Source organism: Oncorhynchus keta, chromosome 17 (genome assembly GCF_023373465.1).
Source record: "Oncorhynchus keta strain PuntledgeMale-10-30-2019 chromosome 17, Oket_V2, whole genome shotgun sequence".
In the NCBI taxonomy this organism is placed as follows: domain Eukaryota; kingdom Metazoa; phylum Chordata; class Actinopteri; order Salmoniformes; family Salmonidae; genus Oncorhynchus; species Oncorhynchus keta.
In genome coordinates, this window is record NC_068437.1 from 8,895,014 (window position 1) to 8,912,522 (window position 17,509).

A 17,509-nucleotide genomic window follows, 5' to 3' on the forward strand; every position below is an offset into this window, starting at 1 on the left:
CTTTTCAAGCAACTAGCTGGCTGATTGTCCAACTTCAGAGCCTCAAATATGGACAGCATTAGTGAAAAGGTACCTGCAAAAACAGACAGATTTGAGCACCCTTTTCCAACACTTGTGATAATGAATGTGTATTCAGAGGGTTATGATTTTTTTTTTTTTTTTAACTACGCAGACCACTCTGAACAGTACTCAAGCAGTAGCGAACTCACATTTCATCTGACTTGTCTATCAATTCCTAGAATTCCATTGTTTACGCCATGTCAAATGTATTTTCTGGTTCTGTAAAGACTAAAGCGCTTTCTTTCTTCCCTCTGTATTTACCGATGACTTTTCACCACAGATGCGCTTAATCTCAAAGTCCCTCGAAGACAAAAGGCAATCACAGGTTGTTTGTCTGAGTGAAGAATTGTCATTTCTGCTCATCTCTTCCATCTGCTCGGACATGCTGGAACCATATGCTCTGCTCTCAAGCGGTGGCTTCAGTGTTTATTATGTCCAGTTGGTGCTGTTCATCCAAGGGGAGGTTTCTAACACATATGGTGTAAACCAGAGAGGAATTGTGATATCCTCGGCAAAGCCATCAAACAAGCAAAAGGACATTTCCTATTTGACCCAAATAGTTTGTGTATGCACCTATGCACCTAAATAGTTTGTGCATGCACGTAGGCTACGTGTGCCTTTAAAATAAAAGGTATGTCGTTCTGTCCTTGAGCTGTTCTTGTCTATTAATGTTCTGTATTATGTAATGTTTCATGTTTTGATTGGACCCCAGGAAGATAAGCTCTGCTGCTTTTGTAACAGCTAATGGGGATCCTAATAAAATACCAAATCCCAAAAATAGGAACAAGATGGAATTCTTAGAGCATGTGCAGAACAGCTGGCAGACGCATTCACAGTCATGTTCAACCTCTCCTTGTCCCAGTCTGTCACCCCCCATGTTCAAAATAACACTAATGACTACCGCCCTATAGCACTAACATCTGTAATCATGAAGTGCTTTGAAAGGCTTGCAATGGCACACATCAAATCCATCATCCCAGACCCAATCCAATTTGCATACCGCCCCAACAGATTCAATCTCAAGTGCACTCCACACTGCCCTCACACACCTACGGTGAGCTCCAAAAGTATTGGGAAAGTAACACATTTGTTGTTTTGGCTCTGTACTTCAGCACTTTGGATTTGAAACAATACACTGACTGAGGTTAAAGTGCAAGTTCCCAGCTTTAATTTGAGGGTATAAAAAAAAAATCCATATCAGGTGAACCATTTAGAAATTACAGCACTTTTTGTCCATAGTTCCCCCATTTAAGGGGACCAAAGGAGTTGGGACAATTTGCCTTGTGTGTGCATTAAAAATTGAACAAATTCATAGCACACAAGGAATACATCAAGCTTTAGATTCTACAAATTTGTTGGATGCATTTACTGTTTGTTTTGGTTGGTTTTCAGATTGTTTTGTGTCCAATGCAAATCTATGGAAAATTATTAATTTTATTGTAAATAAAAATAGAATGTTTCTCAACACTTCTACCTTAACGTGGATGGTACCATGATTACAGATAATCATGAATTTATCTGGAATAATGAGTGAGAAAGTTAGACGCACAAATATTATACATCCAAGACATGCTAACCTCACCATTACAATAGCAGGGGTTCACATTTTTGGGGAGGGGTATGATATTTATGCCTCTAACTAACTTTGACTCATTATTATTCACGATTCATTCAGGATTATCCATAGTCATGGTAGCATCCACATTAAACATCTGAAACACAAAATAGCAAATGCATCCAACAAATTTGTAGTCACAAGCTTGAATGTAATCAAATAAAATGTGTACGGAATACAACAAGTGTATATTTTACAGTGAAACGCTAATTTACGGGCACATTACCAACAGTTCAAAGTTAAAAAAACAACAACTAATATTTGCTAAATAAAAAAGTAAATAGTAACAAAAATAATAACAAGGGAGATTTTTTTATTTGATCATTTTTAGGGATTAGATCAGCTTTAATATTGCAGATACATTGATGGAAGCCACAATCTAATCGTCTGCATTACTTCCAATCCCCATATACAGTGGGGAGAACAAGTATTTGATACACTGCCGATGATGCAGGTTTTCCTACTTACAAAACATGTAGAGGTCTGTAATTTTTTATCATAGGTACACTTCAACTGTGAGAGACGGAATCTAAAACAAAAATCACATTGTATGATTTTTAAGTCATTCATTTACATTTTATGCAGTGTGTGCAAACCTGGTCAAGAACAACAGGAAACGTATGATCTCTGTAATTGCAAACAAAGGTTTCTGTACCAAATATTAAGTTCTGCTTTTCTGATGTATCAAATACTTATGTCATGCAATAAAATGAAAATTAATTAATTAAAAATCCTATGTGATTTTCTGGATTTTTGTTTTAGATTCCGTCTCTCACAGTTGAAGTGCACCTATGATAAAAATTGCAGATCTCTACATGCTTTGTAAGTAGGAAAATCTGCAAAATCAGCAAATACACTTAAACTCAGTTTCACAATTCCTGACATTTAATCCCAGTAAAAATTCCCTGTTTTAGGTCAGTTAGGATCACCACTTTATTTTAACAATGTGAATAGTCAGAATAATAGTAGAGAGAATGATTTATTTCAGCTCTTATTTCTTTCATCACATTCCCGGTGGGTCAGAAGTTTACATACACTCGATTAGTATTTGGTAGCATTGCCTTTAAATTGTGTCAAACGTTTTGGGTAGCCACAACTTTGGAAGAATGCTTGGGGTCATTGTCAAATTGGAAGACCAATTTACGACCAAGCTTTAACTGATGTCTTGAGTTGTTGCTTCAATATATACACATAATTTTCCTCCCTCATGATGCCATCTATTTTTTGAAGTCTTCTGTGCGCGGGTGGCTCTGGGGCCCATCCCGTGCCCCCTGCTCTTGTGCCTTGCATGCTTTCAGTGGATACAGATAGAGAACTGCAAGGCAATCCCATTGTGCGCCACTCGGGAGCCTCAACCAATATATATAAGTCCTGCTAACAACAGGGTTTATAATATATCTGTGAGAATATCCAACCGGCTTTTATATAATTCTAAATGAATAATAAATCGCTTTGTTAAAATTCTATTTTGGAGATTTCGTTTTCAAATAACGTAAAACGAGCAAGAAAAAGTCCATTCTTGAAGATGGGGTGAGACATTGTACGTTTTTGGTATTCACAAATTAGTAACAATCATCTCATAGGTCTCCCAGTCGAGGGTGGCATGGGTATTAAACCAGCATCTGTAGCAACACAGCTTGCACGGCTATGCAGCGTCTTAGACGGTTGAGCCACTCAGGCGCTGTTTAACGTGACCGGTCGGGAGAGGACTACAGTACCACAGTAAGAGAAAAATAATCCTAACAAAATAAAATAAAAAGCTTAGTGTAACAACAGTTTTAGTAAGTAATACTGAAGTCATGCACAATTATCAGTTTCCATTTAGGTTTATGTCACCCATTCATTGCCAGTTAGAGACACAGTAACTCCCGTTTGCGCTGGTCTGGAGCAATGAAGTGGTGACGCAGGATACCGTACTAAACCACAAATGACCTCTAAATGCCGCAGCATAATAGCAAAACTTTTAGTAAAGCAACACATTTCTGGAACACATCATAATTCAATTTGTGATGATTTTACATTCACTAAGAAGTCAGAGAAAACTAAACTACCATCTATATGAAGAAGTCAACATACAAGTGTAAGTAAAAATGGATCTAAATAAGTCAGAAATTGTGCTACTAATGCACATGACTGCACAAACATGTTTCTTAAAAGTAATGTTGTTTTTGGTTAGCTTTTGGAAACTTTAGCTAGCGCATATAACTTTCCCTGACATTACACTTACACATTGTTATTTTCGATTTACCTGATAACGTCGGCTGGCTAGCATTCGATGTCTGCGGATGCGTTGTCTTCTAGCCAAGACATCAAATGCAATCTTTATTGACAGTAGTGCATATAAAGCACACAACAGCTACCGGTGGTTCCATGATGACTGAAAACAGTGGGACGAACGAGTGACACATTTCCATATGTCATCTTTTATATCATGGCGGTCAGCAAACAGACTTTTCAAGCGCATGCCGCCACCTACTGTGATCAATCATGAACTGCCAAATCCAAACCTACCATGAAAATACAGTACAAAACGAAATAAATCCCTAACTACTTATTCCCCCTCCCCCATTAAACTTTATCTCATGCAGAAACACTGCACCCTTACAGGCTGACCACACTGCTCGCGTCGCGTGTTCAAGTGTTGCAAAATAAATACAGAAATCTATGTTATTCAATTACTGCACCCACACTGCGTGCGCGCCAACGAGTGTCTGTGTTGCCAAGGGCTAAAATAGAAATCGGTTGTATTTCTGACACAGGTCACGCTGCAAGTCCTGCCTCTCCCATCTCCTCATTGGTTTATGGAAGGCGGTACCCACGTGCCATCTCCTCATTGGTTATACTCACGTGGGTGACTGAAAGATGAACGAGGCCAGTGCCGGTAATGCACCTAATTTATGAAGAGATGACTAAAAACGATTCGGTTGACAGTTTTATGTGTGGATTAATTGACGGAGTAGAGGACCTTGTGCATTTCAGGTAAAATAACTCAATGTTTATATCCTAGCTGGCTAAATTGCCATAAATGTTTAATGTGTTTCAACCTGACCCCAAATTAATATAATTGGTTCAGAGTTTGTTTTGATATTTTAACCTGCGTGTCGTGATAGCGTTTGGTGTGGGGGACAAAATACATTTATGCACGATGGCGCCGGTTTGGGCTCCGTGTCAGGATTGTTCAGCATATCAAACATTTCAACAGTAACATTTGCTATCTCAAATAGCTCTCGAGCTATCTCCACAATAACCTTCAACCTGGCATTTGTTTGCCACAACCCGCATTGTATTGATAACCTTACCAACAAAAACTATGAAGTCACCTTTATTCATTATCAAAGTGTCCTTTGACACAGCACATTCATGAGCACAACATTTCTGAACAGGCCTCAAAACCATGCCAGCCCCGACAGTAAGTCCTCTTACAACAGGTATATCCATGTAAGCGCCATTAGTCCTCACTGTAGTTCTACCAATCTGTTTTTACGGCCCCTGCACATGATACATCATGACTGATCCTATATCTCTAAGCCGCTCTCTGTACCTGGCATCCACCAAATGCTGCACTGTGTTCTACCCCCAATTACAGCACTTAACCTTCACACTGCTTCCACATTTACCGTAATCATGTGCCTCTCCACACATCTTTTCTTCCCTTCACACCGAGCAGCTACTTTTGGCATTTAAAACCCTTTTTTTCCCGGCAAGACATTTGCAAACCTCAGGACCACTGATAAGCTTTCTCTTCTTTGACTCTCCTACTGATCAACCTTTTGGGCTCACTCTGCCTCCCTTCACATTTTCTTTAACTTCATCTGTAGACCGAGATATTGGGGCCCCAGTGATGACTTCCCTCAATCTAGCATGAGCACCAGGGACATAGATTTTAATCTTCTTCCCATTAAGCTTTTCCATAATCCATAATGAGGATAACATAGTGCCACCGACGCGGCGGGCTCTCCTTCTCCGTTTCCGCCGTGAGTAAGACATTCCTAGCCACCGTGCTTCTACACCTGCATTGCTTGCTGTTTGGGGTTTTAGGCTTGGTTTCTGTACAGCACTTTGAGATATCAGCTGATGTATGAAGGGCTATATAAATACATTTGACTGGATTTGATTTAAACATGTTAACCCTTGCAAGGCTGCCGGGCTCTTCAATTTGCTTACCGCCCAAATAGATCCACAAACGATGCAATCATCACCACACTGCCCTATCCCATCTGGACAAGTGGCATACCTACGTAAGAATGCTGTTCAGTGACTATAGCTCAGCATTCAACACAACAATACCCTCCAAGCTCATCATCAAGCTCGAGGCCCTGGGTCTGAACCCCGCCCTGTGCAACTGGGTTCTGTACTTCCTGACAGGTCATCCCCAGGTGGTGAAGGTAGGAAACACAGCTTCGCTGATCCTCAACACTTGGGCCCCACAAGGGTGCGCACGCTTCCAACTCAATCATCAAGTTCGCAGACAACAGTAGTAGGTTTGATTACCAACAACTATGAGAGCCTACAGGGAGGAGCTGAGGGCTCTGGGAGTGTGGTGCCAGGAAAATAACCTCTCACTCAACGTCAACAAAACTAAGGAGATGATAGTGGACTTCAGGAAACAGCAGAGGGAGCACCCCCCTATCCACATCAATGGGACCGCAGTGGAGAATGTGGAAAGCTTTAAGTTCCTTGGCGTACACATCACAAACAAACTAAAATGGTCCATCCACACAGACAGTGTGGTGAAGGTGCAATAGTGCCTCTACAAACTCAGAAAGCTAATGAAATGTGGCTTAAAACCTGAAACTTTTACAGATTCAGAGAGCATCCTGTCAGGCTGTATCACTGCCTGGTACGGCAATTGCACCGCCCACAACCACAAAGCTCTCCAGAGGATGGTAAGGATTGCCCAACACATTACCAGGCACAAACTTCCCACCCTCCCTGACACCTACAGCACCCGATGCCATCGGAAGGCCAAAAAGATCAACTACCCGAACCACTGTCTGTTCAACTCGCTATCATCCAGAAGGCGAGGTCAGTACAGGTGCATCAAAGCTGGGACCGAGAGACTGAAAAACAGCTTCTATCTCAAGGCCATCAGACTGCTAAACAGTTATCACTAGCACATCAGAGGCGGCTGCCTATAGACATAGATTAGGAATCACAGGCCACTTTTAGAAATGGATCACTAGCCACTGTAATAAAAGTTCCGTTCCCATAGCAACGATTAAAACATTCCCTAACCCGAAACCGTGGATTGATGGCAGCATTCGTGTGAAACTGAAAGCGCGAACCACTGCTTTTAATCAGGGCAAGGTGACTGGTAACATGACCGAATACAAACAGTGCAGCTATTCCCTCCGCAAGGCTATCAAACAAGCTAAGCGTCAGTACAGAGAAAAAGTAGAATCTCAATTCAACGGCTCAGACACAAGAGGCATGTGACAGCTTCTATCTCAAGGCCATCAGACTGTTAAACAGCCACCACTAACATTGAGTGGCTGCTGCCAACACACTGACACTGACTCAACTCCAGCCACTTTAATAATGGGAATTGATGGGAGATGATGTAAAATATATCACTAGCCACTTTAAACAATGCTACCTTATATAATGTTACATACCCTACATTATTCATCTCATATGCATACGTATATACTGTACTCTATATCATCTACTGCATCCTTATGTAATACATGTATCACTAGCCACTTTAACTATGCCACTTTGTTTACATACTCATCTCATATGTATATACTGTACTCGATACCATCTACTGTATCTTGCCTATGCTGCTCTGTACCATCACTCATTCATATATCTTTATGTACATATTCTTTATCCCCCTTACACTGTGTATAAGACAGTAGTTTTGGAATTGTTAGTTAGATTACTTGTTGGTTATTACGGCATTGTCGGAACTAGGAGCACAAGCATTTCGCTACACTCGCATTAACATCTGCTAACCATGTGTATGTGACAAATAACATTTGATTAGATTTGATTTGTATCTAGCATTACTCATCTCATATGTGTAAACTGCACTCCACACTATTCTACGGTATTATAGTCACTTTTAAATTGTGTTTACATATTGCATCACCCATTTCATATGTATATACTGTATTCTATACTACACCACTGACTGTTAAACAGCCATCTCCAGCACATCAGAGGCAGATGCCTACAGACAGATTAGGAATCACTGGCCACTTTCAGGAAATGAAACACTAGCCACTTTAATATGTCTCTGTATCTTGCATTAGTCATCTCATGTGTGTAAACTGTACTCTATAATATGTTCGTCTAATGCCGCTCTGACATGTGTGCGTGTATGTATGGATGTATGTGTACTTTATTCATTCCTTACTTAGATTTACGTATTTGTTTTGGGTATATGTTGTGAAACTGTTAAATATTACTGCACTGTCGGAGCTAGAAGCACAAGCATTTCGCTACACCCGCAATAACATCTGCTTACATCACCATCCCTCCCCTTTGCCCTCAGAACAGCCTTAATTCGTCAGGCCCATGTGGACTCCAATTCTTCCTACATTTGTGTCAAGTTGGCTGGCTTTTCCATTTCAATTGCTCAACACTTAATGCCACCTCGTTAAAGCAGGTCACAATTCTTGTCCCTTATCGCATAATCCGGAGCGCCCGGTCCCTCTGGGCAGAGTAAACACAATAAATCATCAGAAGTCCACTCCGAGTTACCTTCACCAACTCAGCAGTCCCAAGCCTCTTCTCTACCCAACCTGATACCACATATGGATCAGCCAAATTTCAATGATCCATTCTCTCTCCAAATCTCACTCCCACTGGGCCAGAATCATTCTTAACATCCTCAGGATGAGGTCAGAACTTGGCGGTCCTCACCCCAGGTACTTCATCCTCACTCCCGCCAGGTTCCATATACCTTTTTCTTTTGCCAATCTTCCTTGTCACACCACTTCCCTCTACACTCAATATCTTCTTAGCAGTCATCACTCAACCTGCTACTACAGTTAATTCATTCTCACTCATGTTCAATTTCCTCCTCAAGCTCTTCCAAAAGTTCTGTGAGATCCTCTATTCGATATTCAAACATCCTACTTAACTCATTTATTAATTATAGTCCACCATATTCTCCTTCTCCAGATCATCCAGAAAGATTGCGCAATCCCAGTCCATATTTTTTTAATACGTTGCACGCTTCCTTCTTTTCTTACCGCACACGTGCCCAATCATGGCGAGGCTTGAAATAACTTAGTTAACCAGTCTCCTCCCCTTCATCAACACAGATTGAAATGGATTTAACAGGTGACATCAGTAAGGGATCATAGCTTTCACCTAGTCAGCCAGTCCTGTGAAAGTGCAGGTGTTTCTAATGTTTTGTACACTCAGTGTATATCATGGTTCACCTGCATTGGATATTCTCTTTCATATTGGTGGACATGGCAGAAAAACAGACAAGAGTATTGCTAATTGAGGTTTGACTATTGTCCCACTTCAGTGACTCAACGAACCTTTTTCGACTATGCTGTTCGAGAGCTTACGTTCTGATTCGCATGAAACGAGAGCACAGTGATCAGAATGGTGGCTCAGGCTACCTATCAAATGTTTGTCATTGTGTTGTGTCATGGCGAGGGAAATGTGTATGATTCAAAATGATTTCCTATTAAAAACATCTTACATGTGAAGTTCCACACCTGCTATCCTACTATGTCCAGTTTAAGCTTCACTCCCAGATAAAGTATGGTGATTAGATCAACAGTGCCCTCCACTGGAATGGTACCTTCATTACAGAAGGGACAACTTTTGAAACATTACCTGCACTACATTTCTATATTTCCCTCTATGTAACTGTTAGAGCATTGTTGTCCAGTGAGCCCATTTATACCATAAAAAATTATACTCACTTTCTGTGGCCAAGAGACGCATTATACTTTTTGCGTGGTGAATGTTTATTTATTTCACCAGGTAGGCCAGTTGAGAACAAGTTCTCAATTACAACTGCAACCTGGCCAAGATAAAGCAATGCGACAAAAACAACAGTTACACATGGGATAAACAAACGTCGTCAATAACAATAGAAACATCTATATACAGTGTGTGCAGATGTAGGAAGAGTCGGGAGGTTAGGCAATAAATAGGCCATAGTGGCAAAATAATTACAGTTTAGCATTAACACTGGAGTGAGTTGTGCAAGTAGAGATCCTGGGGTGCAAAAGGGCAAAAACAATACGGGATGAGGTAGTTGGGTGGGCTATTTACAGATGGGTTGTGTACAGGTGCAGTGATCGGTAAGCTGCTCTGACAGCTGATGCTTATAGTTGGTGAGGGAGATATGAGTCTCCAGCATCAGTGACTCTTGCAATTTGTTCCAGTCATTGACAGCAGAGAACTGGAAGGAAAGGCGGCCAAAGGTGTTGGCTTTGGGGATGACCAGTGCAATATACATGCTGGAGCGAGTCCTACGGGTGGGTGTTGCTACGGTGACCAGTGAGCTGAGAAGGCAGAGCTATAAATAGCAAAGACTTAGATGACCTGGAGCCAGCGGGTTTGGCGACAGATATGCAGAGAGGGCCAGCCAACGAGCGCATACAGGTCGCAGTGGTGGGTAGTATATGGGGATTTGGTGACAAAACGAATGGCACTGTGATAGCAAATTGGATGTAGTCTGAGTAGTGTTGGAGGCTATTTTGTCAATTACAGCACCGGTTGGATAGTCAGTTTTACTAGGGTATGTTTGGTAGCATGAATGAAGAATGCTTTGAGAAATAGGAAGCTGATTATAGATTTAATTTTGGATTGAGATGTTTAATGAGAGTCTGGAAGGAGAGTTTACAGTCTAACCAGACACCTAGGTATTTGCAGTTGTCCACATATTCTAAGTCAGAACCGTCCAGAGTAGTGATGTTAGTCAGAGGGGCAGCGATCGGTAAAAGAGCATACATTTAGTTTTACTAGCATTCAAGAGCAGTTGGAGGCCACGGAAGGAGTGTTTTATGGATTTGAAGCACGTTTGGAGGTTTGTTAACAGTGTCCAAAGAAGGGCCAGATGTATACAGAATGGTGTCGTCTGCGTAGAGGTGGATCAGAGAATCACCAGCAGCAAGAGCGACATCATTAATATATACAGAGAAGAGAATCGGCCCGGGAATTGAACCCTGTGGGACTCCCATAGAGACTGCCAGAGGTCTGGACAACAGGCCCTCCAATTTGACACATTGAACTCTGTCGTTAGTAGTTGGTGAACCAGGCGAGGCAGTCGTTTGAGAAACCAAGGCTATTGAGTCTGCCGATAATGAATGAGTCGAAAGCCTTGGCCAGAGCGATGAATACGGCTGCACAGTACGGTCTTCTCGTTGGAGTTTATGATATAATTTAGGACCTTGAGCGTGGCTGAAATGCATCCATGACCAGCTCGGAAACCAGATTACATTGCAGAGAAGGTACAGTGGGATTCGAAATGGCCGGTGATCTGTTTGTTAACTTCACTTTTGAAGATTTTAGAAAGGCAGGGCGGATATAGGTCTGTAAAAGTTTGGGGCTAGAGCAGTGGTTCTCAATCCTGGTCCTGGGGACCCAAAGTGGTGAACATTTTTTTTTTGCCCCAACTGTACACACCTGATTCAAATCAAAGCCTTTTGATGAGTTTATCATTTGAATCAGCTGTGTAGTGCTATGGTAAAAACAACATTGTGCACCCCTTTGGGTCCCCAGGACCTGGATTGATAACCAGTGGTCTAGAGTGTATCCCCCTTTGAAGAGGGGGATGACCGTGGCAGCTTTCCAATCTTTAGGGTTCTCAGACTATTCAAGAGAGGTTGAAAAGGCTAGTAAATAGGAGTTGCAACAATTGCGGCCGATAATTTTAGAAAGAGAGGGTCCAGATTGTCTAGCCCAGCTGATTTGTAGGGGGTTCAGATTTTGCAACGCTTTCAGAACATCAGCTGCCTGGATTCGGGTGGGGGGGGCAGCCAGGTGGAAAGAATGGCCAGCCGTAGAAAAATGCTTATTGGAATTTTTAATTATCGTGGATTTATCGGTGATGACAGTGTTTCCTAGCCTCAGTGCAGTGGGCAGCTGGGAGTAGGTGCTCTTATTCTCCATGGACTTGTGTCCCAAAACCTTTTGAAATTAGTGCTACAGGATGCAAATATCTGTTTGAAAAAGCTAGCCTTTGCTTTCCTAAATGACTGTGTATATTGATTCCCGACTTCCCTGAAAGATTGCATATCGCGGGGGCTATTCGATGCGAATGCAGTACTCCATAGGATGTTTGTGCTAGTCAAGGGCAGTCAAGTCACGAGAGAACAAGGGGCTATCTGTTCTTAGTTCTACATTTTTTAAAAGGGGCATGCTTATTAAGATGGTGAGGAAGGCACTTTTAAAGAACAACCAGGCATCCTCTACTGACGGGACTAGGTCAATACCCTTCCAGGATACCCGGGGCATGTCAATTAGAAAGGGGCATGTCAATTAGAAATGATTACTGAGATCCTGGTTGAAGACAGCAAAGGTGTATTTGAAGGGCACTTTGGCCAGGATGATATCTATGATGGTGCCCGTGTTTACGGATGTAGGGTTGTACCTGCTAGGTTCCGTGATAATTTGCGAGAGATTGAGGGCATCTAGCTTAGATTGTAGGACAGCCGGGGTGTTAAGCATATCCCAGTTTAGGTCACCTAACAGTATGAACTCTGAAGATAGACGGGGGGCAATCAATTCACATATGGTGTCCAGGGCACAGCTGGGGGCTATAACAAGCAGCAACAGTGAGACTAATTTCTGGATAGGTGGATTTTTAAGAGTAGAAGCTCGAACTGTTTGGGTACAGACCTGGATAGTAAGACAGAACTCTAAAGCTAACTCCGCCCCCTTCGGCAGAAAATGATGCATTTAGCCATTTCAGGTGAAAAATAACCCCAGCAGAAAAGATTGAAAAAAATACACAAATTCACCTCAAAACAAAAATCAGCCTTTTTAGGAATATGTTTTATTTCCTATTTCAATCATGATGTTAGAAAAAGATCAAACAAGCCATATACACTGCTGTCCATTCTGTGGAGATTGTTCGAGGGACATTGTTCGAGGGACATTGCTCAAAAGTCTAAACTACCTGGGAAGTTCTCACATTTTCCTGCAACTCGTCATCTTATCCCTTAGTGATTCTTTCATGATGACAATAAACTTGAAGTTGGAATTCTGTTAAGGATTTTGATTTTTTTTTTTTTTACCATGGTGGTTATTCACTAAAGGATTTAAGAAATGTGAACAGTTCCGATCAGGTAATCTCCAACATATCCTCCAGGCACTTGTATAAAAAAAACACACATTCCATGATGGCTACGATTTTAAGTTGATGGCTGGGTCGGATTCATTAGGGTACACAGTAGCAAAATGTTTTACAAACAACGGAAAGAAAAAACTAGCATTTCTAAATGGACAACTTCAGCTAGTACCCCACTGTTTCAGTCCATTTTCTTCCATTTGGTGCCTATTGAATACCTTGGTCTAAAGTAACTGAGATGTCAGTCCATTGGCTCAGTCATCAGGTTCAGTAACGCACTGCTCCACAATGTCCCGCAGGTTTGGGTTCTCCATAGCAGCTGCTACCCTCTCCTTGTCGTTGATCTGTTTGTTAACTGGAGGGAAATGGATAAAATCACAATAGGTTTCTTTCTATTGTACAACTGCATAAATGGGACCAAATGGGTTTGAACCTGGATTGTCTGAGCACCACAAGTAATATTATTCCCACTGAGCTAAAGCCTGAAGGTCTGTAAAATATTACCAATAGGGGTTCACAGAATTACTGGTTTCATAAGACAAATTATAGTTGGGCTTTTCGTGTGTAAATACAAAATATATCCAATGTCTGACATTTATCTTTTATTCAAAATACATTTTCTGGAGATATGGATAAGGTGGTGTTTGTAAGTAATAACACTTACTATCTTCCTCGGTAGAATGGGTTCCCTCAGAAATGAAAATGTCCAACTGTTGAACGAGAACAGATACATTTCCACTTTAAAATAACAATAAATAAGCAATTCATCTGCATGAAGTTGGAAAAACTAAGTGTGTGTTCCCACAGACAGGTCTAATCAGGGAGAAGGGTTGGAGGTTAGTTCACCAGAGATACAACCAGAGCCAGAAAACAACCACACTGCATTTTCATAGGAGCCCCTTTGTTCCAGAGGCACCGCATTATAAACCAAGGCAGCACAAAAGGGGAGAAGATTTTACTGTTTTCCATTTAAATTATTGGCTTCAGAGACTACCCTTGCAAATAAGACAAAGGGCTACGCATCAAAGGTTTGGAAAATAGGACTTTTCGCAATGATAAGTCACTGAATGACAGAACGTGTTTTTACTAAACAGACCAACATTTTGTGCATCAACATTGATTTAGGGATTAGTCGTATGATAACATTTTTCCTCTGATGGGTGTAATCCCCTCGCTGCTTACCTTGTGTTTAAACGGCAAGCATCTTTGCAGTTTAACTTGTAAGCACAGGCCTGAAACACACGTTACAGAATAACTTACATTGATGTCTGAAGTAGGCAATTTCTGTGTTTCCCCTAGGGTTTCTTTTCAGCAGCAGTGGCAGAGTTAGGGGGGGTATACATCTATATTATATTTCTTATACCCGCTGCTGAACACATACAGGGGAAACAGATTAAAAAAAATATATATATCCATAGAACAGAGTTAATTGACCCTGTGGGAAGAAGGTCATGTTACAAAGAGAGTGAAAAGCGGGGGTTTCTCATGAGACTGCCATTTAACATTTGTCCCCTTCAGAGAATGATTGGGAACATTCGCTGAGTGTTAAAAACATTAGGAACATCTTCCTAATATTGAATTTCACACCTGTTTCCCCACAGAACAGCCTCAATTTGCCAGGGCATGGACTCTACAAGGTGTTGAAAGCGGTTGGCTGGATGTTCTTTGGGTGGAGTACTATTCTTGACACACATGGGAAACGGTTGTGAGAAACTCAGCAGCGTTGCAGTTCTTGGCACACAAATCAGTGCGCCTGGCACATACATACTATCATACCCCGCTCAAAAGGCACTTAAATATTTTGTGTTGCCAATTCACCCTCTGAATGACATACATATACAAGCCACGTCTCAATTATCTCCAGGCTTGAAATTCCTTATTTTACCCGTCTCCTCCACTTCATCTACACTGATTGAAGTGGATTTAACAAGTGGAATCAATAATGGATCATAGCTTTCACCTAGAATCACCTGGTCGGTCTGTCATGGAATGAGCAGGTGTTCCTAATGTTTCTTACACTCAGTCGGTCTAGACAAAGTAGATCAATGCGACATTAAGTCAGACCACCTATGTTGAGTTACTTGACAACCTTGTGGAAGTAGAAACTGAAACTAGTGGAAGTATAAAATGCAAAGTCTGTTGCATTTCAGTCATGCCAGTCTGAGTGCACTAATACGCCAGAGTATGGTTGGAGAGGTGCCTGCTTGTGCTCCAGTTATCGGTCAATGGCCACCGATGCCACTATAGCTTCAAAGACAACATTGCCCATTGCATTGCACTTTATCATATCCCCATTTATTAAAAGGATAGGAAAAGGGGCCTCACAGACTATTACATTCTCTGCCTGTGCTGCCAACTTTGAGGTAGACAAGAATGTAGTAGAGATAGTTGTAGCTCTATAAGAATGGTAGCCTGAGTGTCAGTCTGTTTATGCTATCATGCCAACTCCTTGTCACTCGTTATGTTAGGCTTGACAGCAACAGCAATGGATGCAATGGAGATGTCAACAGCACAAACAGATCTGCGACCAGACTATGAGAATGCTACTGTAGTGTTGCCACATAAAACATTGTATCAGTATGGATGCAAGAGGTTAAATATCTATTTCTGTTCATGTCAGTTATTAACAGTTGTTTCTTATCAGTTGAAACAGAGACACACCGATTAGTGTTGCCAGAGAGCAGTGTGGGACAGTTGGGGAGAACTTGATAATTATGAGATACTCGTCCTCTCCAAGCTCTTGGACTTCAACACATTCTTCTGACACGACATCCAATTCCTCTAACGTGTTAGGTTTCTCTGGGTCTCGAATAGTGCGTATGACATCTGGGGAAAGAAATTGGGGTTGAGGTGGTGAACAAGCACATCACTTAGAAATGTTAACCATTTCAGCTGTTTATACTGACAACTAGCTAGCTATCAGTTGAAATTAGCAGTTGTCCAAATGTTTCATTATCATAGAGAAAATAAGAAATTGTAAAACAATCTTAGATCTTTTAGTGCGGTCTCTCCGTTGGTCACTTAGGCGTTACAACCATTGTGACCTGTACGCTCTCGTTGGCTGGCCCTCGCTTCATACTCGTCGCCAAACCCACTGACTCCATGTCATCTACAAGACCCTGCTAGGTAAAGTCCCCCCTTATCTCAGCTCACCATCGCATCACCCACCTATAGCACGCTCTCCAGCAGGTATATCTCTCTGGTCACCCCCAAAACCAATTCTTTCTTTGGCTGGAGTCATATGTATCCTTTCCTTACAGTTCTCTGCTGCCAATGACTGGAACGAACTACAAAAATCTCTGAAACTGGAAACACTTATCTCCCTCACTAGCTTTAAGCACCAACTGTCAGAGCAGCTCACAGATTACTGCACCTGTACATAGCCCATCTATAATTTTGCCCAAACTACTACCTCTCCATCTACTGTATTTATTTATTTAGCTCCTTTGCACCCAATTATTTCTATTACTACCTTGCACATTCTTCCACTGCAAATCTACCATTCCAGTGTTTTTACTTGCCATATTGTATTTACTTCGCCACCATGGCCTTTTTTGCCTTTACCTCCCTTATCTCACATCATTTGCTCACATTGTATATAGACTTATTTTTCTACTGTATTATTGACTGTATGCTTATTTTACTCCATGTGTAACGCTGTGTTGTTGTATGTGTCGAACTGCTTTACTTTCTTGGCCAGATCTCAATTGTAAATGAGAACGTGTTCTCAACTTGCCTATCTGGTTAAATAAAGTTTAAAATAAATAAATAAATAAAACAACGACCAGACTTGTCAACACAAACTGTTCTGGGACCAGGCTAGATAACCATAACTGGCCTAGTTAAATAAAGGTTCGATCAAATTAATACAAAAAAATACTAGCACGTAGCCTTGAAAACCTGTCTATAACGTTAGCGAACTAGCTCTCGAACTAGCTGTATCAAGATGCAAATAAACCAATTTACCGTATACTTCTAATGCTTTCTCTTCCATATTTTGTGTCCTTGGTGCATTCGTGTTGTCTGGCAATCCGGTGAACTGCAATACTTTGTGACTCAATGTAACTAGGTGAGACAAAGCAAGAGAGAGACTTTGACATCAGTGTTTTCACGCTCCCCTAAACTAGACAGTATGTTCACCGTTTAATAAAACATACTAGCATATGGATTGGCTCATCAACGCGGATTTAAATAAGAAGACTTAAGCTTTGACATCTGCGTAGGTTGTGACAAACAAAACGTCGACACTAGTTAACACAGTAACAAAGTTATAAACCCCGCCCATTTAAAAAAAACAATGCTATCTTAATTTTAAACATAACGCTAACCTTAACCACAATGCTTAAACATGTATAACCCTAACCTTACATTAATCGCAAAAAGTACATGTTTGTTTGCATACATTTTTACATATTCTTTGTGGCTGTGTTATCTAGTGGGAAGGTAAAACGAAAGCCTGTGCTGGCTGTTTACTTCCTCCTTCAGATTCAGTCGAAAGCAAACGCTGCAAGATCTATACAAGTTCTGTTCTGCATGCATAATAATTTAGGAATTATTATTTGGTG

At 41.2% G+C, this 17,509-nt stretch overlaps 1 protein-coding gene across 2 annotated transcripts; it reads right to left on the reverse strand.

The window, feature by feature from the left end:
* Nucleotides 1-12,628: 12,628 nt before the first annotated feature.
* ciao2a (cytosolic iron-sulfur assembly component 2A) lies at nucleotides 12,629-17,424 on the reverse strand. Of its 2 annotated transcripts, XM_035790541.2 has the most exons (6): nucleotides 17,347-17,424; nucleotides 16,911-17,009; nucleotides 15,606-15,770; nucleotides 14,127-14,176; nucleotides 13,609-13,654; nucleotides 12,629-13,299 (listed from the first exon to the last, which is right to left on the reverse strand). In XM_035790541.2, exons 2-6 carry the CDS (start codon nucleotides 16,936-16,938, stop codon nucleotides 13,199-13,201), a joined length of 390 nt encoding a protein of 129 aa, XP_035646434.1. In that variant the 5' UTR covers nucleotides 16,939-17,009; nucleotides 17,347-17,424; the 3' UTR covers nucleotides 12,629-13,198. The 2 variants fall into 2 exon arrangements, with proteins under 2 accessions (XP_035646434.1, XP_035646433.1); XM_035790540.2 differs by lacking the exon at nucleotides 17,347-17,424 and having other exon boundaries at nucleotides 16,911-17,209.
* Nucleotides 17,425-17,509: the final 85 nt, after the last annotated feature.